This window comes from Psammomys obesus, unplaced genomic scaffold, assembly GCF_907164565.1.
Source record: "Psammomys obesus unplaced genomic scaffold, mPsaObe1.curated_primary_1811, whole genome shotgun sequence".
NCBI lineage: Eukaryota > Metazoa > Chordata > Mammalia > Rodentia > Muridae > Psammomys > Psammomys obesus.
In genome coordinates this window covers 11,226,252-11,244,312 of record NW_026596064.1, presented here as the reverse complement: position 1 = coordinate 11,244,312, position 18,061 = coordinate 11,226,252, and the positions used below count along the sequence as shown (strand labels likewise).

At 36.2% G+C, this 18,061-nt stretch overlaps 1 protein-coding gene across 16 annotated transcripts in view; it reads right to left on the bottom strand.

Annotated features, from left to right (window-relative positions):
* Positions 1 to 18,061, bottom strand: part of Dlg1 (discs large MAGUK scaffold protein 1) — a 187,041-nt gene that overhangs the window by 31,672 nt on the left and 137,308 nt on the right. For all 16 annotated transcript variants that reach the window (XM_055624814.1, XM_055624817.1, XM_055624807.1 and 13 more), the window contains 3 exons: positions 12,050 to 12,152; positions 5,388 to 5,502; positions 3,358 to 3,534 (listed from right to left, as the gene is read on the bottom strand). In XM_055624814.1, the coding sequence (XP_055480789.1) occupies positions 3,358 to 3,534; positions 5,388 to 5,502; positions 12,050 to 12,152 (395 nt within the window). The remainder of the gene's footprint in view (positions 1 to 3,357; positions 3,535 to 5,387; positions 5,503 to 12,049; positions 12,153 to 18,061) is intronic.

Here is an 18,061-nt window from a genome sequence, read left to right as displayed (position 1 = left end):
GTCCACTACAATTGAGAGCCTTGCTTGACATCACTTATTCTAAAATTCCTTAGACTTGCGGATAAATGACCACTATTTTACTATGAAGTAAGAAACCTCTTATGAAGTACCAAACCACAGTATAACAAGTAAACACATATATGCACTCAATACCATAACTATAATGAAAACAGTCCGATAGCATTTTTGACTTCAGTCATTTTCCAGGATTCCTTCTTTTTCAAATATTAGCTTAGCATAGAACACATATGATGAAAATAATTAAGCTTGAGGGAGAAAAATGTAGCAAAACTTAACAATTCAGATGTATATTGTATTATTATTGAAATTTTTTGTATCGTTCTGTAGCTCTGAAATGTGAAAAAATGTGGAAAAAATTAAGCTTAATTCCAATTCTCTATAAAGATATAATATAGTCTAAAAGTTAGAGTTGGAAAGTATTTTGGGGGCTGGAGAGATAGCTCAGAAGTTAAGAATACTGGCTGTTCTTCCTAAAGGGTCCTGAGTTCAATTCCCAGCAACCATATGGTGGCTTCATAACCATCTACAGTGAGATCTGGTGTGCTGGTACACAAGCAGGCAGAATGCTGTATAAATGATAAATAAAAGAAAATTTTAAAAAAGTAAAAAAAAAAAAGTATTTTGGAAGGTAACCTTCCTTATGTCTTTGAGGGTAAAGGGTATACTTTGGGAACAGGTGAAGAGAGGCCAGGAGGGCTTTTAAAAATGTTGAATTCTGAACCTAGTTATATCTATACTGGCCATGGAGGCTCATGTTTGTACATGCAAGAATCCAGCAGTTGTGAACTGTGTCCACAGCTGACAAGGACACTGTGGAAGGTTGCTGTGTCTCTCTTTAATATGCAGAAAAGGCTGGGCATTAGCCTAGATTTCATTTGATGATCCCAAGTGCTACCTTCAAGACTCCGTAAGACTCCCTCTGAGCACCACGCTTTTCAGTGTGCATGTGGAACAGCTGCTATCATGGCTCACCAAGACTGCAGCGTAACAATGAAGATCTTAAAGACTGTTCCTTTGGCATAAAACAATTCTTTCCACAGGAAAGAATGTTCAGTGGAAGCTTCTCCACCAAAGTGTGTAAAACAGAACTACCTTATCTTAAATAAAATAAAATGGCAAATTTGTTGTGTCTTCCTACTGTATTTTATGGTAAAAACATAATATTCTACACTATGACTCAGGGGATGGGTAGCCACCACAAGGTATAACTTCTCTGTTCTTTCTTTCCTTCTGAGTCGGCATGTTTCTCACTGGTTGAGAGTACATGTAAAGAAAGCCTTGGCAGAGTATGAGGCTCCAAATGACATGACAATTTTTAGGAACTGCAACTTTGATATTTAAAATGTGAGGTTTCTACTGAATCAAGATGGCATAGAAGAATTGAAGCACACTATATTATAACCTAGGAAAGAAGAATGCCAAAGCCTGCACTCCTAAAATAAGATTTTCTATCAAACACGATTATACAACAGATGGATCTAGCTAACAACAGTTATAACCCCCTGATCACTAATTACAAATCTTGGCAATACTTTTATAATATTGCTCTTGGGCTTACGGTGTAGTCCAGGGGTGGAACGCTTGTACAGCACTCACAAAGCCCTGGGGACTTAATCCTTAGTACTGCAAGTAAAATAAAGTATTACTACCTGTTTGTGCTATATAAGAGAAAGAGATATCATTTGGTGTATTTTTCAGTTGAAAGATGTATAAATCCAACTCATCAATAAACTTGATGTTAAATGAACTAACTTTAATAAGCATTAATACCACATTTGCTGGCTATCTTGAAGTAAGTCTAGATAACCAAAATAAAAAAAAGTCATGAAGCATCCTGCAAGATTCTCTCTCTCTCTCTTTTTTTTTTAAGGATTTATTTATTATGTGTACACTGTTCTCCCTGCATGTCAGAAGACGGCAACTGATCTTATTGTAGACGGTTGTGAGCCACCATGTGGTTGCTAGGAATTGAACCCAGGTCCTCTAGAAGAACAACTAGTGCTCTTAACCGCTGAGCCATTTCTCTAGCCCAAGATTTTCTTTTCTTCCTTTCTACTTTCTTTTTCTTTTGCGGTACTAGGGATTGAAGCCAGGCCTCACGCATGCTGGGTAATCAAACGTTGTCCTCTAGAAGAGTAATCAGTGCTGTTAACTGCTAAACAATCTCTCCGTCCCATCATGGGTAATTTGGTGACAGTGCATTTTCTAATATTGGTTACTTTTTTATTTGATATAGAGTCTCACTATTTAGCCTTGACTGTCCTAGAACTCACAGAGATCTGCTTGCCTCTGCCTCCTGAGTGTCAGGATTGAAAGTGTGTGCTCACTAGGACCTCTACTGGTTACATTTAAATGTGGTAATATTAAATAGTTATGAATCACATCATGGAAAACAAAGAATAAGATCACTATTCAGGGAAAGATTTATTCATCATTCAGCTTTCTTAACTTATTAATTCATTAATTTTGAGGTTCAAAGGGTTTTAAATTGTGTATGTTTTAAGTATAGTAATGCATATCTGCAATCCTGGCACTAAGAAGTATTGAGAATTCAGGGTCAGTCTGTGATACACAAGCCACAGTATGCCTCAAAAAACAAGACTGGGGAGATGGCTCACTGAGTAACTGTTTAATGCACAGTTTAGATTCTCAGAATCAACTTAAAATAAGAAATGGTAGTATATGTTTGCAAGCCCTGCAGTGCTCCTCCACTGATGGATGGGGAGATGGGAGGATTTCTGAAAGCTCACAGGACTAGCCAGCCTGGTGTAAGCAGTGGTGAACAAGAGATCCTGTTGCAGACCAAGTAGGAAAAAAAAAAGTAGAAGACAAGGACTGACGTTCAAGGTTGCCCTCTGACTGCCCCCACACAAACACACCCACACTATAATTTGATTTGTTACACATATTTTTGATAAGCATAAGTAAAACAATTGCTCTAAATCATGCTACTAACATACCTCAATAACATCTCACACAGATACTTTTAAAATATTCTTTTGGTTGTGAAAGTTGGCTCAACTTTCTTAGTAAATTTGAAGTACACAGCTCAGTCTTGTTACCTGCTTATCCTACCGCACAGTAGCCTTCTGGAGTTTATTCTTTTATAACTGAAACTATGTTATCTCTTGACCAACATCCTTCCATCCTTCTTCTACCCACACTTTCGTAACCTTCAGTCTATTTTACATTTCATAGTAAAATTCAGCTCCTGATCTTTTGTATCTGGCTTCCTTCACTAAGCATAATGTGTCCACACAGCACAGTAAAAGACATGTCAGGAAAAACAATTACTTATTAATACCCTACTTTCAAGCAGTAAGAAGAAACATTTACCTGCGTTTACTAGGAATTACTCCCACTTCATCGCTTTCCCCATCTGGTGTAACCTGTCTGGCTTGCCACCATTCATCATCAGAAGCATTGATAACATGGAGGATATCTCCAAATTTGAAGTTTAATCCTTGACTGGGAAGGCCGCTATCTTTAGTCTTGTCGTAATCAAAAAGGGCTCTAGACTCAGAAGAAAAAAGTTCATAGCACTTTGTTATAGTGGTTATTAATCAATTTAAAAATCACACGGGATTCCAGAATACATATACTTTGTACATAGAAATTATTAGTATAATATAAAAATGTTAGGCTTGATCTTAAGACAAAAAAGAAATCACTCTGTAACAGAAGCAGTCTAAATGTATCATTTATTGCTTCCACTGTTTTAGGGTAGACTGCACACTCACTTCTTTATCTGATACAGGGAATTGCTGTCTAGCCCAGCTGGGCTCAAAACTCAGTACTGGTCTTGACTCAGCCTTCTAAGTGTTGGGGCGTCTAGCTTCTTTATCATTATTAATGTTTTCTTACTGTGACGTCTAGGAAATTAAAGCATGATTCATTAACACTTTCTACTGGATGGTGACACAGATGCTTTAGAACGGTGGTTTTAGTCCTTGTTCCAACACTTCCTAGGGTTTTGCTGTACTTTGTTTTACTTTGGCAGTTTTTGCTTTCCTTTTGCTTTTTCTTTCCTATTAAATGGGGCTAATAATGACACATTGTGGAATTCTTCTGAGGATTGATCAGATTTGGTAAAGTGTATAAGATAAATTAAAAAAAACCTCTGGTATACTGGGCTACACCTGTACTCTCAGCTACTCATGAAATTGAGTCAGGAGGACTGCTTGAGTCCAGAAGTGCTGGGGTGAGCTTTGGCAATATACTGACACTCCATCTCACAATGAATAATATAAAATAAAAAATTCAGCATCCCCAATTTTGTTTTTTTTCCTATAATACAATAACAAACTGTATTGAATTCTTAAAATGACATTATATAACTATTCTAAAAAATGTAAACATTATTTACTGTCTACTTTGACTAGATATTTAGAAAAACAAACTCCCAATGTGTAGGCATATAAGGCTATGTTGACTACACGACCAGCTAATTACTTCTTCCATTTGTAAGCCACCATGTGATTGCTGGGACCTCTGGAATAGTGGACAGTGCTCTTAACCTCTGAGCCATCTCTCCAGCACCCTACTTCTTCCATTTGTTTGCAAATGTAGAATAATCACTAGTTTAAAAGTCATTATCAATGAAAATTAAGGGCAGAGTGCCAAGTTATTTTAAAAATACTTTATTAATTTAATCTGACAACTACAAAATGTTAAGGCTTTTAAAGTTTGTTATAAAGGAAATATTATTTATCACCATTTAACTAATTAACATACAATATTTAAACTTAATTCTTAAGTCCAAATAAGCTCTCTTAAAAGTAGAGGAAAAGGCTGTACTGACGTGTACTTTCCCAGCATTAACAAGGCCTTGAGTTTGATTCTTAACACTGGGGGGGAAAATATTGTGATTCCCAGCACTGCCAGCCAGCAAGCAAAGAGAACCAAAGAGAATTGTGGCAATCAGAGTGAAATACTAAACAGTTATTCTTTTATCCCAATCTGAAAACCGAAAATTAAGGTAAAAATCTTTCCATGCTACTCAACACTTTATAGTCTTTTACAGTATTACTTTTTTATTTTGTTATTGTGTGTATAGGAGTACATACAGGCAAATCTAATCTAATCAAGCTTATATAGTCACTACTGTATCAATCTAAATTTTCTTTTGTCCATATTGTTTTTCTTTATACCATTATTAATTCAGAGTCACATAATTTATATTATTAAAATTATAATAGTCTAACTCTCAAAAGATACAATGCCAGAAAAGCACCCATGAAAATGTTTTTGTTTTTTTGATTTGCACTGAATTTTTCTATAGTAAATCCAATTCACTCAGTGAAAAACCTAAAAGAATCTACATCCGTAAACATTTAAGTGATGTCACAATTACAAGTAAAACTTACCTGACATAGAGGGACCGCTTCTGGCTAGTTCGAAGAGAACCCGACCCTGAACTAATGCTACTGTTCATCATCTGCTCCCGTAAGTCATGTATTTTAGCTTCAAAACGACTGTACTCTGATGGGGAAAAAAAAAATAAACTGAATATTCCTAAAAACAAGTTTTTTAAAGATAAACTGTGAACTATATAAAGTGTTTTAAAATCAACTAAGTAGGCTAGAAGTTTCAAAAGTAATAAGCTTCTAACTGTACTACTAGAAAGTAGAGGATGTCTCCGTTCAAATCACACATAATCCGCTGAAGACAACTTCATGAATCAAATAACACTAGTAATTTTACATTATCTTTTAATTTGGATGTAAAATTTAAAACCAGGACTTATTCCAGCTTTCAATTAAAAAGAGAAATCTATAGTAATTAATGCCTGATGCTCTGACTGCTGAAATCTTTTCCTTGGGAAAAACTAACTAATCTTACTCTTAAATATAAAACTTATGTAGTATTAGTAATAATAAAAATATATCCAAATCAGCCAATGGAAGAACTAAAGTTAACTATAATTTCTAAATTATCAAAATGCCCAAAAAAGACAATCAGAAATAATATTTATTAAAAAATATTAAAAACATTTTGAAGATAGCTATTTTAAACCATACCACAATGTTAAAAACATTAAATCCCCTGGTACTGAGAACCTGGTCAAAGCTCTGACCAGAACAGTATCTTATTATTTTTTTAATCTGGAAGTATCTTCTAGTTTTCCTGATGTGTTCACACAGACTGAGGCTAAATAACTACGGCAGTAAAATCATAGAAGGGATGCTACGATGGCCCCATGTAGCCTACCTAAACTTTCATCTGTCTTGATACTAAGTTTGATGATGTTATTGTCTTTGATAACTTGAAGAGGGCTAACCGATGGGTTACTTCCCCCATTTCAAGTGAATTATTGAAGCTATAGTTATCTCTTAATTCTTTAAATTAAAAATAAAAACTAATTATTTATTTAATGCGTTAGGGGAAGGTGTGCATATTCTATAAATCCTGCGTGGACCCAAGTTTCCACAAAACAACCAGGGTATTGGTTCTCTTTCTACTGTGTGAATCTGGGACTGAATTTAGGTCATTAGGTTTGGTCACAGTGCCTTTACCTGATCAGTCATCTCACTAGTCTATCAAGCTTTCAATCAATTAACATTAGTACGGACTCATGATTTCCTAATTTACTTAGTAGGTTAGTCTTAGTATTATATCAGTAATTTGAAGCAGAAATTGTTGATTTTTGTGTCTTGTTCCATGCTGGATTACAGTTATTATTATTTTCATTATGTTTCCATCATTGCTTGAATATTTTACTTTTTGGCACAGGGTATCATATTACAAAATAATATAGTATTTTCCCTGCCTGAGCCTGGGAGCCAGACATCTGTCCAAAAAGCCTCGGTTTTTAATGTGGAATAATACTCAGAAGGCAAGCTTGGGAATATGCATGCTCATTGCTATGGAGGTGTGACTGGGCCAGACCCTCAATGGTGTTAGGGGTCATGCATATAAATTTTTATACATACACATAAAGATGTTTAGATATATAACTGTATTTGCATCTACTGAAATGGAAAATTGAGGTCATACCAAATTTTCTAATTCTAACCCAGCATTGAAGAATTTACATTTAGTATTTTGTATTTGTACTTAACTCATAAAAACCATGGGTAAAGCTGGCTTACATGTGCACTCACTTTATTATGTTTTTGTGCTAACCAAGCACCTGTTCCACTTAGTGTCTATGACTTTCCTGACTGTGCTGACTACTCAAACTAGGACCTACCCTGACAGGAAGCCCCTCTTTCTCATGGGTTAAGTCCAGTGGACTACCATAGCATTCCTTAGTCTCCTTGCCCCAAAGCGGGCCTTGCTTGCTCTGTTCTATCTAATGGCTTCCAGACTCAAGTGATCAAGAGAAAGATCTCTAGCTTCAATTTAAAAACATTTCTCCAGTTTCATTACTTTCTTAAGGAAATACTGGTCCAAGTTAAAGCTAGTGTTTTAGTATTACTAGTGTAATAATTTCAAGAGTATGTCTTCTGGCATGCATTTGTTGTTTGTGAAGACAGTATTCTGATTCTTATTTTCAGTTTTCAACAAAGTTTCCATGTGATTCAGTCTTGATCTGTTCATTTTTATTTAAAATTTGTTTGCAGGAACTTTTTTTTTTTTTTTTAAAGAGCTAGGGTCTCCTGTAGCCCAGGTTGGCCTGGAGCTCACAGATAAATGCTGAGATTGAATGTTTAGCTTTTTCTAAAAATTTGGGTAGGCTTTGTAATGACTTCACCCTTCTATACCGGAACTTTCTGTTTTGCTGTTTCTGCCAAGTATTAAAAGATCTGATCTAATATGCTCAGATTCTCCTACTGTATTACATATTTACCCTATTAATTCAGACCTCTTATCTTCTTTGATCAAATTATCCAAATCCTATTCAATTTGGACTTTGTCCCCAGTAGTTCTTTCCATGTGTGGGGCTTTTGAATAGAAAGTGAGTTACAGCTGGCTGTCACAGGCCCAACTACTGCAGTCCTTCACAGCTGACTGCAAACCAATCGCACGAAATGTGAAGATCGCAGAAAACCTCTCCTGTGATCACCAAATCACCCCACTTCGCTTTCTACTCTCTCTCTGGGCCTTTCCTGCCATTTTGCCCTGTACAGTCAGTGACATCATAGGGGTTGGTAGCTGTTCATAGCTTGCTCACATCAGTTGTTATCTTGGGATTTATGGAAACTAGCTCCACCTACTTCTGTTGTAGACTGTTAATAAATTTTAGTTTTGCTATCCTAATTATTTTGTAACAGGTGCAAGAAGTTAGGGGACACTTCGCATTCTATCTACCAACTCATTTTCTATTTTCTAGGAGTCCTATTGATTCTACGCTTCTGATTTTAAAACTTACTGTAATTACTACTATTCTGAGTGCATGAGTATTCATGTGCCATGACAGCTGTGTGGATGTCAGAGGACAACTTCCAGGAGTGGGTACTCTCAGCTGTGGGTTCTGGATTACATTTGCATCACTAAGTGCTTGCATACTAAGTGTGTGACCTCACTGAGCCATCTCACCTGAGTTTTGGTTTTCCCTATGTTGCTTATTTCGTGTTGAAATACAGTCTCAGTATGCAGCCTAGGCTGACTTCAAAGTTGCTTATCTTCTCGACCCAAGGTTTCAAGCACTAGGGCTATAGCAGGCACTATCACCCCAGTTTCAACTGTTCTATGATTTTATTATTTTAGCAATTACTCTAAAAAAATTACTTTTCAATGTGTATTACTTTTGTTGAAAAAATATTTTAGCATTGCATTTCTTTATAGTTTATTTACTGTTTCTGTTTTTCTTTTTTTGAGACAATGCCTTATGTAGATCAAAAGGCCTCAAACTCATTATGTAGAGGACAGCCTTGAGCTCCTGATTCTTGTCTCTGCCTCTGAAGTGCTGGGACTACAGGGATACACAACTAAGCCCAGCTACAATTTTACTTTTGGTAAAAGCAAAATTAACAATTAGATGGCAAAATCCCTTAAAAATAGAAATTGCTCTTGAAGGAAACAAAATGACTTACTAGCTCTAAGTTACTGTCTTCTTTTCATGTTGGTTTGATAACCCTTAACTGCTCTAACAGCTCTACAATACTTAACAATATGCTCATTCATTCCATATAGGTGTCATTATTAGTTTTTACTTTGTGGGTCTCTTTATGCTTTATGCTCAAGCAGCCTTGAGCAATTTTAAACATTCAGCATTTTAGAAAGTTGAAAACTTTCTGCAAAAGAGCACACTGCATTTTACAGTAGGTAAGAGAACTCTTCCCTGAGAAGCAGCTAGCAGTCTCAGAGACTATTAAACATTTAAGATTGGAGAGATAGAGTGATTACTGATAAATTCTTAAGTTTTTAATTTATTTATTTTTAATTTTATATTTATGGTCCTCACTAAGAAAGAATTCTTGTAACATTTGTGTTTATGACCAAAACATTCTTCCACACATTTCTCAATGTTACTTTTTAATTTTCAACTTCATTTACTTTGTCAAAATGACTAGCCTTCAATCAATTTACACCTGTCATTCTATTTCTACCTTTAATCCATTCTGTATATATTTTCTCATATTTGATTTGGGGAGAACGCTGTCTCCCTCTTTGGTTGTATGTACCCTTGTCCTAGAAATCAAATTCTTAGCAGAGCTGCTACTGGGAATGAAGAGGCTGTGTGTCACACAGGAGGTGCTTTCCAGAATTTCAGAAACGGGACTAAATTATATCAGTATTCTTCAGAATAGAACCTCACTAGACTCGCCCCTCAAACAAAGAAAAGGATCAAGCTTAAAGATCATATGAAAAGAAGCTTAGAAATACACACACACACAAAGGGAACAACACAAAATAAAATAAGCTCCATAAAAGAAAGAGGGAAATTCCTGGGCACACTCAGTAACTACAGAGAAATATGGAGTACACCTACTCCATATGGAGTCTGTGCCAGGGTAAAAACCAATGGCCATAAAGAACTCAAGACTATGTGTTCTGTGCCACTATAATAATCTTTTCTGTTAGCACAAAGTTTTTATGATTGAATTAAAATTTCAAACATGCATTTACTTTCTCAAGAATTTTTAAATAAAAATTAAAATAAAATTACATCACTTCCTATTTCTTTTTCTTCCCTCCAACCCCTCCCATGTCCTTCTTTCACATTCACTAATTGATGGTTTCCTTTTAGTATTGTCACACACACAATATAAAAACACATAAACACAACCTGCTCATTATGTGTATTGTATATTGCACAGACACCTTTGTTTTCCTTTGAAAACATTGCCATTCTAGTATTTTTAGCTTTTCTCAATTTTGGTTTACTTTTCTACTGCATTCCCACGACATTTCTGCAGTGTCTCTGTTTTGTTAGCTTACTTTTATCTCTAACACAGTTCCTTACACTTCTATTGTAGTCTTCTTTCAAAGTGAATGCATAAATTGTTAAGGAAGCTGATAAATTTCATGTTCTATGTCACCTGTTGCTATGCTTTGCTGCTGCTCTCCGCTCTTTATTAACACCTTCACATGTATGCACAGGGTATGCACTTTTAAACTACTTATTACTCTGAGTTGAATTTGGCTCAACCAGGAAAATAAGAGTAAATACAATAGCTGGTAACTGTTTCTTTTAGATGCTGAGTTATAAAACATTTCATTTAATGCCCACATTATAAACTATCTCCTCAGCCACATAATTTTTTCCTTCCTCATCATGTTGTTTATGAACATCAGTAAGCATGCTACTATGTATTCTTCTGGGCTCAAACTGATCAAGTCCACTGAGGTTTTACTGGTGAGCTGGTACTGCTGGTGCCTACTAGAGTCTTACACATGTTTACTATGGCCTTACCTTATAGTTTCCATTATCACTTTCTTCCCCTAGGAATCTAGTCAAATTATGCCATGATACTTTATTGTCTGGAGACAAAGTATAAGCATACTTCATTTTTCTATTTTAAGTAGCAATAAAGGCTACTAGAAAATATTATAAACTTGGTATTAGTAAGTATAAACTAATTAAAAGGAAGAATTTCTGAGCAACTTCATTTTCTTTGGCAGCATTACTATTTTTACTTAAGATTTTTTGTAATCTTTAAAATCAATGAATTTGTAAAAGGGATATAAGAAGTGCTAAGTTGGAAGTCAAATGAAAAAGAAACTTGAAAATTAATCAAAATAATTGTACAATCTCAAAACAATTGGCAGATGAAGTGTTTCTAATCCTATTGAAAAATACTTCTGATCTAGAAAATGAATTACTTTAGACTAGACTAACAAATTAAAACAAAACATAAAAGATTAAAATTATAAATGAGACATTATTAAGGGTTAGGGATGTAGCTCAGTTGGCAGAGCTTGCCTAGCATGAATAAAGCTTGGTTCCCTAGTCCAGTATGAGAAAAGGCATGGTGGCATTCAATCCATAACTCTAGGATAACTCTGGGAGGCAGAGACAGGAGGATGAGCTCAAGGTTATCCTCAGAGTCACACTGAATTCAAAGTCAATCAAGGGTATATGAAAGCTTGTCTCAAAAAAAGAAAAAAAAAAAAAAAAAAAAAAAAAGTAAAAATTACCCAGAGGTCTTTTCTGAGACTGCTACTCCCACCAAGGACCATGCATGTATATAAACTAGAACTCCTACTCAGATGTAGCCCATGGCAGCTCAGTATCCAAGTGGGTTCCCTTGTAAGAGGGACAGGGACTGTCTCTGATATGAACTCAGTGACTGGCTCTTTGATCACCTCCCCCTGAGGGGGAAGCAGCCTTACCAGGCCACAGAGGAAGACAATACAGCCAGTCCTGATGAGACCTGATAGGCTAGGGTCAGATGGAAGGTACTCCTCCCTATCAGTGGTCTTGGAGAGGGGCATGGGAGGAGGAAAGAGAGGGAGGGTAGAATTGGGAGGGCATGAGGAAGGGGGCTACAGCTGGGACACAAGGTGAACAAACTGTAATTAATATACAAAAAATAAAAATTGAAAAATATTTTACTTATTTAAAAAGTTACCCAGAGGAAGAATTTAAAATTATTTTAAAAATAGCGAAAATAGTAATAGGCAACAAAGACTGTATTACCTTCAGGTCGATACTGTGCGACAATTGTGACAGCTTGGCCTGCATTTTTTAATGCAGCAGCTGCTTGTTCATGACTTGCAGCTCTGAGGTCAACACTATTTACCTATAAATAAAATCAAACATTAATTTAACAAATCAAAAACATAATTTTTGGTTAGAAATCACAATGGTCCGTTTTGTAAGTAGGCAGATTAGCTGCAGTACCTTTATACATTGTACTGTACAATGTATTTAAACAATACACGATTATTTCAAACAATCTGACTCAGGGAAAACATCCTGTGTAATGGTAAGAGAAGAAAGTCAAGCAGGCTGGCTACCCAGTAATAACAACCGTCATTATTCTGCTTCGTTCATTTTGTTAGGAACTCAAGCAATTGGAAGGAAACTGATTTGTAGCATTTTAATTAGAACTACATTTTTAATCCTCCAGTTCAACTCAGTTCTAGTTTTTCCTTTCAGACCAAGACTGTCACTGTTTTGCTGTAACAAGAAAGCAATTGCTTAAGCATGTTAAAATACTACAGATTTCAGGGAGCAATTTAAACAAGAGTAACTGCAAATATCTGTTGGTGGAATATTACTAAAGTGACCAATTTGACTCCTGAAGAACAGCCTATTTCATTTTTATTTCTGAAATACACTAATACACTTAAGCAATACATTCATACACTTGATACGACAAGATACTACCTTAACAGATTACTCCTTTTTCTCTAAGACAAATTTAAGATGCTGTTTACAGAAGTATTATTATCGAATGCAATTAAGCCTTAATACTAAAAGACTAAGAACCAACAACAATGAAGAGACTACAACTGTGCTCAGCACTTTCACTAAATGTTTCTGATATGAGGGCTGGAGAGATGGCTCAGCAGTTAAGAACTTGCTATTCTTCTAGAAGACCCAAGTTTGGTTCTCAGAAGCCACGCCAGGAGGCTCACAACCATCTATAACACCAGTTCTGGGGGGAAGGGTCTGATGCTTATGGCTGCTATAGGCACTAGTACTCATGCACATACCCACATCCCAACACATGCATACCTACACATAGTTTAAAAATAAAAACAAACCTATAAAAATTATGTTTTAGCCATGTAAAGCTAAATGAAACTGAATGTGGTTACTAGAGAGGAACTCCAGCTTCAGAGGTTTTGTTTACCATTTATAACAATATAATGTACAGATCAAATTCTAATTATCAGAATAAACCAGGGAAAGGGTTTAGAAAAAGATAAACTTTAGGAAAGATTAAAACATTTTTGGGGGGTGGGGGCAGGTCTTACTCTGTAGTACAGGCTGCCCTGGAACTCACTATGTAGGCTGGAGTCAAAACTCTTCAGTTTCACTTCCTTAGTGCTGAGATTACAGGTGTGAGCCTTCAAGCTGCCTGGCTCATGATTAAAAGTTTTAATGGAGCAAGGAGATGGCCCAGTGGGCCATGAGCACTAGTGAGCTTGCTAGCAAACTCAATAACCACAGTTTGGATTTTCTGAGCCATATAAAAGCTAGGTACAGTGACACTCCTGTTTATAGTCCCTGTGAACCAACTGGAAATGAGAAATGGAGAAAGGAGAATCTTCAGCTCATAGGCCAATGGGCTTAAAGAACAGCAGAGACCCTGTCCCCAACATGGAAGGTGAGGACTGACCTGAAGACTGTGCTCTGACCACATGCCATGCTACCTCCACATACACAGACATGCACAAAAGCAGTAATGACTACAGGCAGAAAATATATTCTAGCTACTGCCTAGCTCTCTGCCCTCTTGACTATGCTCAATAAGCCAATAAAACTTTTTTTTTTTTTTTTAAAGTTTTAACCTTTTGCTTGGAATAGATTTGAAGATAGGCATTTTCCGGCCCCAACCTTAATTTAACACTAAGCATCTTATTGTCTTTATTTTCCTTCTCCTCCTCCTGTTTGTTTTTTGGTTTTTCAAGACAGGGTTTCTTTGTGTAGCCATGACTGTTCTGGACTCGATTTGTAGAACAGGCTGGCCTAGAACTCACAGTGGTCCACCTGACTCTTCCTCTCAAAGTGTAGGGATTACAGGCGGGTGACACTGCGCCCTGCTTTGTTTTCTTCTTGATTTAAGAGGAAAGTTTTCAGTTGTTTATCATTTAATATTCAGCTACTGTCTTTTTTTAAAATGAGCTATTGTTTACCAAGGTGAGGAAATGCCCTTTCAATTCCTAGTCTGTTAAACGTTTTTAACCATGAGAAGGAGGAATGGACTTAATTCCAATCAACTTTTCTATGTTACTGAATGATCACGAGGCTGTGTCATTTACTATACCAGGATGGTTTCTAACTAGTTTTAGCAATGGAGGAGGGTTCCCCTTTCTCCACAACCTCTCCAGCACGTGTAATCCCTTGAGGTTTTGATCTTAGCCATTCTTACATTGGTATTAGGATCAAATCCATGACTCTGTGAATGCTAAGTACATGCTCTATTACAAAGTTACAATGCAAACCTTAGATAGTGGCCCAGTGTTCTCCTTTGCTATGGATCTATTTATTTACTTTTTTTTGTTTATATGTTTCCCAAATTTATGAACATTTATATATGTAACTAATACCTATTACTTTAATGTATAGAGACATACATTTTCTTTTTGGTAACTACTTTTGTTTTAAAGTTAATTTTCTTACTTATGCTTTTAAATTTTAGTTAATGAGGCACTTAAATGTCTATCCTTGAGTTTTTAGACTTGTTGAGTTTTGAAGATTTTTTTTCTGCACATTTCCTCTTGCTCCTAAAGATTTTTCTTATTTGCGTTCATGCTATTTCCCCACAACAGACCCGTACGCATCTACATTTCAACGTTATTGATATTCACTGCCAAACAGTGGTGTCTTTAAACATATCTCGGGGTACAACACTGCCTTGCGCTCTCTGGAACTTGCAGTTCCAATACTGGGGAAGTCCTCAGTAATCCTGGCTGTGCTGCTGGCCTGACACATTTTGGCAATATTGTATGTCAATGACCCATATAAGTTGACACACAACTTAAGATAATCTATTTTTGCTCTTGAGTTTTTCGCACCAAAATCTAAGCAAACTGAAAATGTACTTTGACAGAAGGTGTAAAGTGAAGGTCCTAAGCTAATTTTATTCTCCTAATTTGTCTAATAACACTTACCATCAATTTATCCTACTTACTTACTTTTAAATTTAATTTATTTATTACAATTTATTTACTTTGTATTCCTGCTGCAGCCCCCTCCCTTGTTTCCTCCCAGTCCTACCCACCCTCCTCCTTTGCCCTTTCCCTAGTCCCATGATAGGGGAGGTCCTCCTCCCCTTCTATCTGACCCTAGCTTATCAGGTCTCATCACAGCTGGCTGCATCATCTTCCTCTGGCCTGGCAAGGCTGCACCCCCCCAGGGAGAGGTGATCAAAGCGCCTGCCACTGAGTTCATGTCAGAGACAGCCCCTATACCCCTTACTAGGGAACGCGCTTGGAAACTGAGCAGCCAATGGGCTTCCTCTGAACAGGGGGTCTAGGGTCTCTCCATGTATGGTCCTTAGTTGGGGGGGGATAGGAACTCCACAAGGAGAACAACAGAGCCAGAATACCCAGGCCCAGGGGGACTTCAGACTGATACTATAAATTATTTTTAAAAGACTAAACTATAGTATATCTTAAAAAATGTTTAAAAAAACCCATGACTAATTAAGATGGAGGGATCTAACAAGTATATACACACCCATGAAAGTACAGTTAAAGAACATACACAGTATTGCCATTATCCAGCCCTGAGAGTTCTACTGGGCACTTTCACGGTTAGTACAAATCAACAGCAGCCCCTTTCCAAATTCTATTACCAGAAATTAGAGCTCATTATTATTACACAAAAAGGAAATATGCAGTGTGCATTTCTATGATGTCTGTCTTGTTTTGTTCAACCTGATGCTTTTTGAGTCACTTATTATTTTGTATTTCAGCTATTTTGTTTCATTTCTTTACAGTGTAGTTCTAAATGATATAAATATCCCACCATTTACTCAGTTATTTTCCTATTAACAGAAAAAAGGCCATTTCCAGGTCTGGATTATTATGAATAAGACTGGCACAAATATTATTTGTGGGTATATGCTTTCACATCTTTTGGGCAAAACTTGTGTGATAAGTTACCTGTATGTTTAAATTATTTCCCCCAAAGTTCTTATGGTAATATCACTTTGCGTTACTTTCCCCATTGTTTTTCCCCATTAAGTACTGCCTTAAATATTTTTGTTCTCTAGCCATCCAACTCAGTGGGATATGCACTATCCCACTGAGAATAGCAATATCCTAAAATTGCTCTGTTTATTGGTTCTGTAGTTGTGTGATGTCAACTCTTAAATATCTTTTCATGGATATCCCTTTTAGTCAAATACCTATTTAAGTTTTTTGTGAATTAAAAAAAAAAAGGGTTAGTGTCCTAGTTAGGACTACTGCTGTGATGAAACACATAACCAATAAAAAGTTGGGGAGGAAAGTCTGACGTACACTTTCATATCACAGTTCATTATTAAGGAAATTAGGACAGGAAATTAAACAGGGAAGAAACCTGGAGGAGCTGATGCAGAACCCACAGAAGGCTATTACTTACTGGCTTGTTTTACATGGCTCACTCAGCCTGCTTTCTCATAGAACCCAGGCATGCTACCCCCAGAATGGGCGGGGCCCTCCACATCAATCATTAATTTAGAAAATGCCTTCTAACTTGCCAGATCTTGTGGAGGTATTTTATCAACTGAGGTTCCCTCCTTTCAGATGATTCTAGTGTGTGTCTAGCTGACATAAAACTAGTCAGCACATCCTACTCAAGCTTTTTATTGTGAATTTGTAAATTTTTATCTGTTTTGGGTATAAGTCTTTTGTTAGGCATTACCGAGGATATATTTAGACCTGTGCATAGCTTGCTTGCTTATTTCCAAGTGGAGCTTCCTAATGATTGTGTCTTCTATACTTTGCCCAAGAAATTGCTTCCTTGCCAAGATATTTTTCAGTATTTTTATTTTTTCCTAGAAAGCTCTGGCTTTAGGTTTTAACATTTGGGTCTATAATCTATTTAGAATTACATTGTTACTTTCAGAGTTAAGACTGACTGTGGCTTATGCTTTTATGATGTCTGCCCAGTTCATTCACTGCCACTGTTAAACACTTTTCTTCTTGTGGGAGCATCTTTGTTATCTCCTTTGTTTCACATCTTAGCTGCAGAATTATGATGTTGTCAGAGAACGTACCGTGATAAATTTCTGTTTGCTGACTTTTTATAACGGCCCAGTTTCTTTAGAAATGTGCCTGAGATGCAAATGTAGTCTCTGATCTTCTGTCACAAGTTTGTAACTTTTGTGCTTCTGTATACTATTTAGTACTTGAATCTGTTGTCTGCTTGTTTTCTGACTGAAAGGCTTATAACGATGTCAGTATAAAGGTGGACTAGCAGCCTATCCTTAGGACATCAAATTTTCTCTTCAGAACTTTAAAAACTGTTTTTTGTTGTATTTAAATTTAGAGTTATCACTTCTTCCTCACAGGTTTGTCATTTTATAATATCCTCGTATTTGACATATTTTGAGATAGAGAAATAAATAATTTGTCTAAGGTCAATAGTGCTATACAATATTGAGATTTTAAGTCATTTAAAAATATAAATCAATAGAGACTTTTTTCAACTATAAAGTCAGAAAATACTTCTCAAAGTAAAAAACGAATGTGGCAGGAACATGAAAGAGGAAACATGCCAGAAGTATAAAATTGCATCTCTTTATGCAGCTTTCAGGTTTATCTGTCTTACCATCTGACAGACTTAAGATTTATCAACGTTCTTCTGCATCTAATCCTTTTGAAGGTCTCACATAGTTTAAGGACAGACAGAATCTAGTTTAGAAAGGATGACCATTTATAAAACAAATAGCTATCTATGTTGTTCTAGTTATTCTAGAACACTGGTGTAACCAGATGAATGAAAACCTAGGTATTCGATAGGTAGAAGCAATAGTTTACTAAGGATTAT